The 13927-nt window shown below is 42.5% G+C and overlaps 1 protein-coding gene and 1 non-coding gene across 3 annotated transcripts in view; one reads left to right on the forward strand and one right to left on the reverse strand.

The window, feature by feature from the left end:
• Window positions 1–13927, forward strand: part of aff2 (AF4/FMR2 family, member 2) — a 104575-nt gene that overhangs the window by 20437 nt on the left and 70211 nt on the right. For both annotated transcript variants that reach the window (XM_053879384.1, XM_053879385.1), the window contains exon 2: window positions 13584–13704. In XM_053879384.1, coding sequence (XP_053735359.1) covers window positions 13584–13704 — 121 coding nt within the window. The remainder of the gene's footprint in view (window positions 1–13583; window positions 13705–13927) is intronic.
• On the reverse strand, window positions 4346–4427 carry trnal-uag (transfer RNA leucine (anticodon UAG)). Its single transcript has one exon. It is a non-coding gene; the product is annotated as a tRNA-Leu (tRNA).

Genomic DNA, 13927 nt, shown 5'->3' on the forward strand with positions numbered 1-13927 from the left:
TTAACAGACAGGGACACGAGTTTCAGTGAATGATTGTTTAAATCATCATCATAATATAGAGTTATTTCTTGTTTAATAAAAGATTCATGTTCTGTGGCTGTGTCACCAAGACACACTCAGACCTGTGGGACTCTTCAGTTGGATTAAAGGGAGTAGAGAGTGGAGTCCTGATAGTGTGACGATACAGTCTGCAGTCTCCAATAAAAGCACATCACCTTTAACCATGAGAAGTAAATCCTCACTCATGTTATGATGTTTCTTTCAGGATTTTTCCATTAAAAACGAAAACGGAAAAGACCATAATCACGTCAATGATGCGTTGTTTTACGCATGTTTCAATGTGTCCAATTCGTGTTGCTATGTTTGACCATGTGACATTTCATCTTACAAAAGGATATCATTAAAAAACATTTTTAAAAAAAATTTAAAAATTGAAGTCACTATGATTGTTGACATGTAGCAGGAACCCTGGTTTGATGAGGCTTCATGAAACAGTGTCCTCATTGTCTGAGCTCAGGAGATGGCGCTTTCAGTTGAAAAATGATGTGGGGTTTCATTGTAGTGATTGTTCAAATGCATATTTCAGAGAACATATATTTTACAGAATATATATATGTGCGTTAGTAACGCTCTGTCCGAGACTCGCCTCATCCCTGTCCCAGCTCCAGCCCACAACAGGACATCAAACCCTGGAGTGAGCGCTCCAGCCTCAGAGGTGTGGAGAGCACCTCCCCTGTGACACTCTACCACGGTCCAGTGCGGAGACAGGAAAGGTTTTACACCTCAATATGAAGAAAAAACAGTCAGTAAATGTAGCTAACGGGACACGTCTGCATACAGAGGCTGCGTCATACACAATAACAAAGCGCGTCGTGGGTCAGCTGATCGGTCTGCGCACGTTATGTTTTTTCCGGCTTTTTTCGGGGGCGTTCAAGTTCTGGATTTTCGCTCAAAATCAGAAAGAAAAAAATCTATATATATATATATAACCTTTATGACACCTTCTGTATATATATATATATATATATATATATATATATATATATATATATATTATATATAATTATATCCATGACTCTCTTGTTTGAATTGTGATGCATGAACAAAGCGTGGTTATGTTCGTGTCATGTTAACTATGAGAGCGTCACTCGTCCTCAGATGGCAGCGATATGTGTCTGACATCATCGGACACGATTATGCCACAGACAAGAGTGTGATAATGACTCTGTTTAATGAGGCAATAACATTTTCGCTGACAGAGCTTATTGTCCATTTAAATAAAAAATGAATAAATGCCACTCTCCTGCTCTGGAGCGGTGAAGCTGGCTGCAGGCTGCAGAGAAAGACTGGCTCCATCAGAGCAACAGGACTGTGTGGAGAAGGTGATGGGGAGGAGGACTTGACTGGAGAGCATCTAAACAAACCACTCACACCCACCATGGTGAACCGTGGCACCTGGACCAGCACTGAGTGCATCCAGTGCTCCTCTGTACGACTATAAGACTCTATCAGGGTGTAACTTTACAGGGCAGCTCCCTCTAAACACTTGAATTTCACTGCAAGAGGATCAATGACTCGACAATAAAAGTGTCAGAAAGTCATCTTACTTCAATACTACGCATGTACTAGTCCTTTAAATTCCATCCCGCTGTATATTGTCCCCTATGAAGAGTGTGAGCCCCAGTTTGACAGGGATGGTGTTTAAAGTTGTGCACAAACACACACGTTATCGTCTAAATTCAGCTTTCTCAAATTCATGGGTTTGTCTCTGAGTCATTTCAGGCAGACACACATTCATGTTTCCCAGCGTAGAAGGATAATCTTTCTGTGTCTGCTCCTGCCCGCATGATGAACTGCCTGTCTGACTTTGTTTTTCTTACTCTGTGTGTGTGTGTGTGTGTGTGTGTGTGTGTGTGTCGGGGCTGTGCGCTGATGTACCAGCGTGCCAAGATTGCAGTGCATGAACACCTCTTAATGAGTGTTTTTGAGAGATTGTGCGGCCTGTGTGTGTGTGTGTGTGTGTGTGTGTGTGTGTGTGCGCGGACCTTGGCTGCCAGTGTTCGGAGGCAAACATTAACGTCACCGCTCCCCCCCCCACCCCACCCCGTCTGCTCCCTCCATCTTTTGTCCTTCTCTCTCTGACCTGCTATCTGATCCGTCCCTGCCTCTGCTGCTCTGATCCCTGAGGATGTGTTCAAGTGTTTTCAGTCCTTATCTCATTAACTCATTTACCAAGTGCTAATTCTTCCTCATCTGCTGATGCCCGGCTGATTACATGTGCGTGTACGTGTTGCCGATCAGCTGAGTGCTGACTTTTGAACCCTCATTATCAGCTGCAAGTCCAATGAAAAAGCTCTTATCCGTGATCAGACTCATCGAGGAATCAGCAACAGTTAGATCTATGGGGTCGTCCTTCGTGAAACCTATTGGTGTCGGCACTTTCAAGCCTGATCCGGCTTGTGTGCTGAGGATGAGACACGCGACGGCGGTGCCTGAGTTTGGGTTTTGACTCACAGGAGTGGACTCTTGACTGGAGATGATAGTTCTCAGCAGGGCAGCTGCTGAGGTGGTCAGCAGAAGCCTTGTATACCTGAACCTCTTCAAAGGCAGTTCATCTGTTGCAGCCAAACCAGATCCTCTGTTTGCTCCAGACACCTTCACTTGGTGCTCTGAGAATGACTCTGCCCATTTTGGGCTTGTGTGCTGAGGATGAGACACGCGACGGCAGTGTCTGAGTTTGGGTTTTGACTCACTCACTTGGCGCTCTGAGACTCGTCGTGTCGTGTTTCATTTATATATACACTTAACACATTTAGAGCCAAAATTCCTGTGCAGTATCTAAATCACACTTTTTCACTCCCAAGGAAAGGGATCAATAAACTTTATGTCACCAGTGTGAGACATGAAACAGTCACATTTATTTTAAAAAATGCGTTTATTTATTTATTTATTCATTTTTTTTAACCAAACATGTTTTCCGTTTTAAAACGCTTTATCCCACACTGTAGGAACAACAACATAACATGTCAAAAATGAAAAAGCATGCATATTAATATTCACAATTTGTTATGTAAACATAACAAAATGCGAAATGCTAAATATACAAGTTAGTATTTGGTTTGGTTGACCCAATAAGTAGGGATGGGATTGATGTAACACATCTCATAAAAAGCACGGTAGACTTTGTAACCTTAGCCAGTGTGTTCTGACAGTAATTTTAGCTGACAACATTGAACCAAGCACTGCGTGATGTCATCAACAAGTGGCAGCCGTACACATTTTGAGGTCGCATACATTTAGAAGGCTTATCTTTTTGTGCACAAAAATGTGGACTAAGAATTGCTAATGCAACCTTCATTTGACGTGGTACGACTCTATTAAACATAGAAAAAATCCCAGCATGAAACTTTATCTAACTAACTGGGGGTGTCACGATAGCCACATATCATGGTACGATATTTTCACGATATGAACCTCATGGTGCTATATTTATTACAATATTGTGGGGGAGTTAATAGTGTAATGTAACTCTGGGTTGCCCAAGAAGTCCACCCTTCAGTGGTGAGCGCAATGCACTCCGACTGCTTTAGGCTCTGCATTACACCAGATCTGGTCTTGTCGTAAAGAGCAGGGAACACTGTTGTGTCAAATGTGACCGTGATGGCATCTTATATTTAGGCTCCATTTTAGAAACTTACCATGTGAACCCTATGCCTTCCACAGTTGCAAATGGATATAAATCACTTGCTATATATTCTGCGATGTACCTTGTTATTTCCTGAGCTTCCTGTTGCAAATAGAGTTTTTTGACCCAACATGAGTTTCTTCATGCTGTCTTGAAACTTCTCAGGGTTGCGAGTTGTCAAGTGACTCCTCATGTTGCTGGTCTTTCCCAAAGTGTACTGTGCTCTGGCAGTGTTTGCATATTGTCTGTGGTTTGTCTGTCACTTTTTGTTCTTTCTCATTTCTTGACTCAAAGAGATCAAAAATGCCTCCACACATCAGATTTGGGGAATCCACAATCTCTACATCGTCCTCCGTAACCATGCTTTCGCCTTCTTCCGCCATGTTTGTTTTTCCGTAGCGTGTGCGCTCGCAATGGTTCAACTGGCCGCAAAAGATCATGGTGTATTTACTTTAGTATATGGTGCTCCACTAGAGCGGACGGAGAGCTATTATTTTTACCTCAAGACAGACTGTTTAATTTACATGCCACGATATATATACCCTGAGAGCTCTATAACTAACAACTAATGGCATTTGCACTCATTTGGAAGTGTGCGACTCATACTGGCAGAATCAGTATACGAATGTGGAGTGTCACAGATCATTTAGAAAACACCACTGGCAGTGGTGGGATTCGAACCCACGCCTCGTCAGAGACTGGAGCCTAAATCCAGCGCCTTGGACCGCTCGGCCACACTCCCTGCGAGGACTCCTCACTTCACATTCAGCAGCACATGTTAAATGTTAAAGTAAATTTATCATCAATAGAAATATTTATAGAACTCACTGCTTTAAGCCAGCAGCAGCGGGCCAAGGATGGAGCCCTGTGGAACCTCATTTCTGAGAACAACCTGACCTGGATGCTTGTCTTCAGTGAGTGAACTTTGGGTTGTTCCAGAAACAAAGAGGTTTAGAATTGGATTGTGTTTTCATGCCGGCTTTTCTCACAAAGGCCCTTTAAATTCGTGAAGCTGTTCCTTTCAAGAACCAAAAAAGCCCAGCTGATATGCATGATGGTGTTTACTTGACAATATCTGAATGAATAATGATTATTGGATACATGAGCAAAGAACAGGTGGCAAGAGAAAGGACAGACTGATGCAGGATCTGCAAACTGGTGCTAAACTCAGACAAAAACATGTTCTTGCTCGGGTCAGGTATGAATCTACCATGACAAATGAATCAGATGAAAACAATGATGCATTTTTTTTTCTTTATTCAGAATAGTTCTCACTCTAGCTGTGAGTTCTCACACGTCTTTCACAGCTCTGTTCTGCCAGAGGAATAGGTCAGGGATCGAGAGGAAAAAAAAGATATGGTGAGAACAGAATTAAGACAAAATGTTTTTGGGGGATTTTATCTCACCTACTTCATCTTGTTCTATTTTTTCCCCATTGATAATTAAAACAAAACATATATTTAAAATAAAAATCCCAACAATATTAAAACTCGTTTATAGCCATTTTTATTTCATTTTTTTAAATTATTATTTTATTAGTTTATTTATTTTTTATTTACTTTTAAGAAACATAAATACATTATAATGTTTTTAAGCCGATGCACCACTGACCTGTCCACAGCGCAGACACCCACTGCTTTACTGTGTCTGTCATTTTATTTATTGTCTCCTCGCTTGTAATAATCGTGTAATATATGCATATGTCACTGATGATATTCATATATTGAGACTTGAGACGTCACATGATATATCCTTTCCATCCATGCAAAAGGGAAGGAAACCTTGTCTCGGTGTGATGTCACAGGTGTGTGTGTGTGTAGGAAATCCTGAGTTCACTCCAGCACAGCAGGGTCTCCTCCTGCCACCTCCCCTCAGAAGAAAGCATTCAGACTGAATGGCGAGTCAATATGAGCCGTAGGTTTGCTCGTGTGTGTGTTAGTGTTTCTGTGTCCTGGGAAAGATTGGCTGCTTGTCCGGTGTGACAGTTGGTATTGGCTCAGCACCCTGCTAGCCTGGACACCACAGATAAGCAGCTGATGATGAATAAATTAGACCATCAGCTTCACTTACTGTGTGTTTGTCACCCAGTCTGCCAGCTACTTTGTTTTGACTCTTTTGAGAAGAAATATTTGAGCGAGTGGAAGCGGCCAGACCGTTGTGCAGGTCAGGGAGAACCATGAGTGGAGTTCTGATCATCTTCACGGGCCCCTCTGCTCTTGTTCTGATGTTTGCTGTGATGTCTGGGTACGCACTCACGCACGTGCGGCACACACACCTCCACACGCGCTAAACGTGTCACTGAAGTGACAGTTCTAACAAAGCTTTTGTCTGCCGTCTGACAGCCCCCCTCCCCGACACACACACGCGCCTCCCCTCATTATCGCACTCTCTCCTCCCTGTCACTCTCAAACCCCCCTCAACCGCAAACCCCAGCAGCACCTCCTTGTCATATCTCCTGACACACACTTCAAACACACTCAGAGGTTCCTCCCAATCCAACTCGCTGCTTAATTGATTAAATAGAGAGTTCATAAATGGCCTGTCATTCCTCACCTGTGCTGCTCTCTCATTAGACTGTGTGAGGAGTGTGAACTGCTCTTCACTGATGCTGTTCATCAGGAGCATACACGTCCTCATCTGGATTGGGATTCTCTTATTTTTAATTCTTGTTCCATGGCAAACAAGTCGGTCCTTCGAATGAGTCACTGTCTCGCACTGTATCGAAACACGACACCATAACAAACATGGCAGCAGAAAGCACCAACCCCACGACAGATGTGTGTTCAACGGGAACTACACCAGACAAACAATAGCTCTTCACGGGAAAATGACCAAAAACACTGTCATAGTGATTGTTTCAAGGGAGACTCATTCAAATTTGATCAATTCTTTTACGTTGTCAGTGACAACTGTAGGAAAAGAAAAACAGTCATATCCAGTCATGTGAGATGTGCTCAAATGGCTCCTCAGACGAAAGCAACGCTCCTCACCAGAGGCTTAATCTTCTATATCTTCTATATCTTTGGTAATGGTCCGGTGGGATTCTGCACAGGCTAAATGGAGAATACAGTAGAAAATAAAAAATAAATAAATAAATACAGTAGAAGAGAAACCTCAGCAACTCTACTGTCCTTTAAACTTCAGATACTTTCATGAAGATTCAAAAAAACAGTTGTGTTTGACTGGATGAATTCAGTAAGCTTTTTGCCTGGTGAAATATTCTTACTTAAAAGATGGCAGTGGTGGGATTCGAACTGGAGCCTAAATAGAGGACCTTAGACCACCTGGCCACACTAGCAACTGCTGAACGCAGAAGCATCAACTCAGATGAAGACAAGGTATAGTAAAGCAGGGCTGCCCGTCAAAAACAATAACTAAAGATGGCCTCTGTTCCGGTGACCAAATGCTATGTTTATACGTGCAGTTTCTCATCCAAATGACAGACATAGTCTAATAAAGGGATGCTCCGATCAATCGGTCACCGATCATGATCGGCCGATTTCAGCGTGATCGTGAATGCAGATCATGACTTGTCCCTGCCAATTTCATTGTCAATCCCTGGTTCATTTAGTCTGGTGTAGTTAAACAATAAAGCTCACTCATAAGTCAATATAAGACTTTAGGTTGGTATGAGACGCATAAACCAGAGGTTATTGCCTTTTCTTATTCAAGCTCTTATTCAAGTTATTGTTTGTTCCTACATGTTGGCGGCTCAATGTTTTCTTTCTAAACATGTTGGATTGCGGGAAAAAAATCCATGTGTTTGTGCTCAACACATGGCGTTTGCCCTCAGATGTCTTCAGAGCATCAAAGGACTAAATATATATTTCCACGTTGTGGGCCTGAACTGCTCAGACAGTTTTTCCCATCAGACCCAAAACGCAGCACGAGGCCTGAAAGTCAAGCTCTGGTTGATTTTCACTGAAGCAGTGCTTGAAACTCTCCAGATGACAGACAGAAACCGGAGTCACTTTGGAGGCATATGGTGATAGCAGACTTAAAAAAGTGCATGTATGCCTATTTTACATGGTCAGTTTAATACTGACGGCTCAGAGTTAAGACTGCTCAGTCCTGTTTTTTTTTGCTACAGTACGGTGGTGTAGTACCTCAGGTGCAAGTCGGTGTCTGAGGAGCTGGAGATTGCAGCAGATGGTTTCGTAATGGTTTCCCGACATCGAAAATAAAACTGCCGGGGAGTGATGGATGACAACGTGTGCTCCATAGAAAACGCCATCAAGCATCTGGTTGTGACAAAGACTCTTTGGAAAGGGCTTTCAAGACAATCAGACTAAAATGTTTTTATTGCTTGTTTTGGCTTAGACAACAGACATGTATCACACCCCAAAACACCTGTAAGGTTTATTGGCTGTATGATGCATTCAAGAACGCTCGATGTCAGATCTTCAGAAATTCATTTTAACCATAAAAAGTTATTAATTTGCTTCACATGCAGAAATAATATACAATCTTGTCTCTGACTGGGGTGAGCAGTGAAATTCCCTCAAGGGCCACATTGTTGTTACGAGGGGCCCTCAAACCTAAGACAAGAATTTAGACAACAATTTAGGGGGAAAATGAATAATAACATTACAAAAAAAGTTAAACCCCTAAAATATCTGATAATATGATTATTTAAAACTTTATTTCATATATGCATTATGTCAAGATTTCCAATACAAAATCAATATGTGAAGGCTATCTGTTGAAGTTGTAAATGCCTGTGTGAAAAAGAAGAAAAAGCTCAAATAAATTATAGTATTTTGAAGGACACTACATTTTCACATCTCCTTTAGTGCTGGATAACTCAAAGATAAATTGAAAAATGAAGAGTCTGTAACTTTCAGTCATGTTTAGAGTGAGAGTGTAATGACTAATAAAAATGGAAATTACTAACAGCATTTTCTAAAAGATCAGTGTCCTAGTTTCACTCGGACATCATGAGGACCACAGAAATACAGTCGAAGGGCTGTGTGTGGCCCCTGGGCCTCACTATTCCCAAGCCTATTTTGTAAGTGCAGGAGTTCCTGGTCCACTGTTCACACTGATGCACAAGACACGTGGCAGCTAGGATGATAACAACAACAACAAACATGGAGGAATCCCTGAACAAACGCAAACACAAGCATCTGTTTGCTTTTGTTCAGGGATGTTTTTCACTACACAATGGCCAGAGTTTCCACTTCTCTGAATGGACTTGGAATTCTTATAACATTGAAATTCTTATACAAATATTTTCAAGACATTAAAAGAGTTTTGGTTTAAATAAGGTGATATAAAAACTTGAATATAGTCACCATCGTGATTTATTGTGCTATTGTCAAACTGATGCAAAATAAACAATATTTTGCTATTTAAATGTAGGTATGGCTCCCTCATTTGATTCATATACCAAATTCATTCAAATTGAAAAAAAGTGGCTTCTTCTGGTAAATATTCTTATACCATTAAACTGCGATTAATTGAGATGAATTAATCACCAATTCTCGAATTAACTACATTTTTTTTTTTTATCGAATCCCACCTCTAAAAAAAAACCAAACATTACTTTGACTAAAGTAACTATGACTAAATGCCAGCCAAGTGTCTCGAGTGAATGTCCATTGAAGTTGAAACTGCTGGTGTGTGTGTGAATGCCGGAATACGCGCGTGTGTTTACATTTAGTTATCAGGGGAGCGCAGCATCGCTCTGCTGAGATTAAATTCCCAGAGCTTACTCTGGCTATCAGCGTTACTTCAGGACACACACACATGCACACAGACACAGTAGCGGGAAGACGGCTGTTGCGTTCTCGCACACCGAGCAGCAGCCACCGCATCCGCAGTTTGCCCACTGGAGATATAGCGCTTCCATTAATCCCCACTGATCCATCCATCTCCCCAATCTACCCGTCATCTGTTTTCCCCTTTTTTTTCCATCCTGTCAAAGGTGCTTTATCATTTTATTTTAAACCAAGCATGCAGACCTGAGAAGAGCTAATGTTTTTTTTTCTTCTGGTGTCGTCATATGATGTGTCAATCACCGAGTTTAGACTGTGACTCTAGAGTGTTTGGGTGGGATTTCACCTGGGTCAAATGTGTCAAGCTGACATGTGCAGCCTTCTTCTGCAACCTGGACTTTCCCAAAGAAAGTCATTTCATGGGAGGAATAAGGAATAATTATTATGATATAAGATGCCACTTGATAGACTTTACATGACTTTGTGTCGAAGAAAGAGGCAGTGAAGCTCATTTCAACCATCTACTTTCAGGCTGCGTGCTCTGCCTCTCTCCTCCTGTCTCCAGCTGTGTATGTCCAAAAGGCTTTCAGCTCAGATTTTTTCAGTTCCCCTTTTTTTGTGAAGCACATTGCTAGCCACAGCCGCACAGTGAGCGTCAGAATTTTGAAATTCATAACTCATAACTACACTATTTCCTGTATTTTAAAGTGCACATTTTGTGGAATAAAGCCAGGTTTTTGGCTGTATTTCTTGGGATGGGTGATTTATTTACAGTGCAATTGTAAATGTATGCTTTCAAAGTTAATCCAAAAGGCCAGTAACTGATACAAACTGTGAAAGGTTCGACTTGGATGTCACATAAACACCTGCACGAACACCAAAATGGAGCGCACAATCTGAAAATCACACAAACAAAGGAGCAATTCAAGACTAGACTGCCAGGCACATTCCATATTTGGGTGTATCTACTCTTGGAAAAGCTGGAGCCAATGTCCACTAAAGGGGAGATAACAGCAACAATGAAGTGTTCAAGTTCATCTGAGGTAGAGCAGCTCCTGTTTAACACGTCACACAACTTTCTTCAGCCACTCAAATGCATAGCTAAATCATGATTTCCACATACATCTATGCAGGTATTATGATTATGCAAGATTTCATTGTCAACAACATTCCCCAAAAGCGCCATCACGCCACTGAAGCGGCTGCAGTTGTAAGCTGTGGAGTGTTTCCTTCAGGTGCGCTGCTCTGCTCCAAATAAAGGGCTAGCGGTGAGATGTGGGTCGGACTGTCCACATCTTCTTTTGCTGTTCAAACCTTCCTCTTCAGTCATCTCTATACCATACCTGTGTAACACAATGAGATGATGAGACGGCAAACTGTTGAGGAGTGTCCTGGGTTTGCCACCCACCCTTGTGTCGCACTCCCATCTCACCTTTCGCTCCCATCATGCATCTCTCTCATATGTAGCATCCAGGGGACGTTCTCTTAAGTAATGTTCCCACAAATACTCTCTCACCAAGTCTGTCTCTCTAGCTCTCAGTATAAGGATTCGCTGGGCAACACAACTTTCTCGGGGCGTGGCCTGAGAGTGAGGTAGCCACAGCCCACTCACGTGACTCCCAACTCACCTTACTCGCACCTATGCTGAGCTCCTTCATTATCATCATGGAAGAAGCATGAGTTCACAGTGATGAGTCTTAGAGATGACTCTGACCTAAGGACTGAAGAGTTCAGATGCTGAAATTCTAAAGTATTTGTACCGGACTGCTAATGCTAACAAATGTGTAAGTATCCGCTAGACATTTTATCGCGTTTATCAAAGCATGTTATAGCTCATGTTCTATCTGTAGCTGCTGCAGCTGAGTTCTCTGGCCTGGTGAGAGATGCAACCAGCGCCACATTCCCTGGCGATTGTTCTGGAACTGAATGAAGATGAATAGTTTCTGACATCTGACGTCTGTCTCCACACTCAGCTTAAAATAAAAGTGAGATCAGACGTTTTGGTGCCGTTATTGCGGAAATACGCAGAGTCATAATGTAATAAAGTTAGATCTGAAAAAAGCCGCACCTTCCTCTTTATTATTCTGCAGCATTGTAAACGATGGGGGCGCCACCACGGCTTAGATGAGAGCCTCCATGCCATCCGATAAAGGATCTCTGATTGGAGATGTACTCTCACGTGGTCAAACGTAGATAAAGGAAGTGGAAACAGCAAAACAAACAAGTAGCTGATAACACATCATCTAGGTGGAGATGATCATGACAGTGTTCAGCACAATGATTGATGTCTGTTGCTTGCGGAACTGTCGTGGATCCTATAGTGTGTTCCAGCAGGACAGGCCCTGATGACGGCTGCATCTTACAGATTTACTTCTCATAACTAAAAGATAGCGACACGACAGCTTGCTATTACACTCATTGACCAGCAGTGCCGCCCTAACCAAATATGCTTAAACTAAATAAACTAACTTTCAGTTCGGTTGGGTTTAGTGCGTGGGAAGTGTTCTCCATGTTGTTTAATAGTAATGTTTTCAGGAACAAGATCCACCGTTTTAGTATTCTCAACTGATTCTGTCCATCGGTCAGGTGAACACAAAAACATGACTGCCATTTAAATGCAATTTCAAACACTGAGACGACAGTTATTGTCACGTGTTATGTCATGTTAATCTAATCTGAACAGAGACGTGATGTCTTCAGGCAAACTTATGTGCAAAGGTTGTGTTTGAACTCCCGCTTGATTCACCTCACTCCAAGAGACTTCAAACCGGCTGTGAAACTGCTCACATGGACTCATGGCACTGGAGCAACATTCAGGAAACTACACATGCGGTGCACTTTCACTGACATTAATGTGAGCACACAGTATAAATACACAAGTGATTAATGGTGTTGTGAGTGGGTTGGGAGTCGCTGGGAGCTAAAACAAACAAATAAAACTAATGAACTCAGTAAAACTCCGGAGAAGTCGCGACTGCTGCGAAACTTGACGTCACATGTCGGGCAGCGAATACTGAGAGTGATGTTTTCCAACAAGTCAATTTAATGGTGACAAAAAGTGATTCTTTTAACACAATCCAGTTATAATGGCACAAACTGCTCACTCAGTCAGTCTGACAGAAAATTTTAATTTTAAGTCAAAGTGAGTGACGTGGGACGCACATATGAAGTCCAACAACATACTGTATTTGACCGATTTAATGGTGCAATACTGCGTTTGAGACGTCTGACGTGACGTCCGGCTGACTGGTTAGTTTATACTGCGTACATGACCCCACTGTCACACTTGCACTCCGTGTAAACTCTGGATTACGGTGTAGTTTGGGTTCCAAGTTTCAGCTCCCACAAACTGTGGAATGGATTTCCTGGGTGGGATCGGTCGCATCCCTAGCTTCTGCCCTATATCTGCTCCAGACTTGTTGAACTGTTGTTTGTGCTTTGGTGCAAAAAACAGTGTGAATATTGTTGGACACCCCAGTGTATGCACAAAAGAACACCACTATTTTTTAGTCGCAATGTGACGTGGGCAGCTACAACACTTTTTGCAGGGCAAAAGTCCATACTATATTTCAGACCCCTTGTTGCCCTGTGCTTTGATCCGCTGTCCATTCATATATTTCTTTGTTGATGGACTCAATGCTTCAGTGAGGAGGAAGCTGTCTCTTCTGTTGATTTCTAATGAGTCTGCCTTTCTAATCACTATGCAGTGGATGTGCTGACCTTTCCTGGCTCACTGGGCCACAGCTATATGCATAACTCACAGGCATTAGCACTGGCATTATATTAGTAGTGCCAGCTCTGATCTCCCACTGGAACTGTCTCAGTGGAAAGGTCTACAGTGTATTGATAGTTGAGTACTGAGAAGAGCTGCATATTTATTTGCTTCCTATAAACTCTGCTCTTCATCGGGCCTCTCATGTTGACTTGCTCTCCGAGTCACAGGAAGTGACCCATTCATGATTCAGTAACATTTTAGCTTCACATTCAAATCCCACGTTTCGTTGAGATTCAGCCAGTGACACAGGGAGGATGTCACTCAACATCCCCCTGCAGGAAAATGATGGCAGCCAATTCTTTGGCAGTAGCTAAAATCTCTTATTCACGGCTCTCAACTGCGGCTGCCAGCCGGAGTTGCTCGCTGCCGAGGTTACCGACAAAGTTTCCCCTCTGTGTTTCTTCAGTCATCTGGAGTCAGAGCGCAGCATCCTGAAGAAGAGGGAGTGGGAGAGGAGGAACCAGGAGGTCCAGCAGGATGAAGATCTCTTCTCAACTGGATTCAACCTGTTTGGAGAGCCATACAAAGTAAGCCACGTTGTATTTTCTAGTAAAAATGCTAACTATCTATCCTGCTGTAGCAATTGAAGCACCATTGATATGGTGAAATAAGTAACTGTTGTCCGGCCCCATCTGAATCCATATGAGTGCCTGCATCTAACAATGGAGTTATCAGTCAGTCCACATTCTGCGGCAGCCGACTGTGTCTATTGCTGCCCCCTTGCACTTGTCACAATCTGCTCCTTCACCA

This window comes from Synchiropus splendidus, chromosome 11, assembly GCF_027744825.2.
Source record: "Synchiropus splendidus isolate RoL2022-P1 chromosome 11, RoL_Sspl_1.0, whole genome shotgun sequence".
NCBI lineage: Eukaryota > Metazoa > Chordata > Actinopteri > Syngnathiformes > Callionymidae > Synchiropus > Synchiropus splendidus.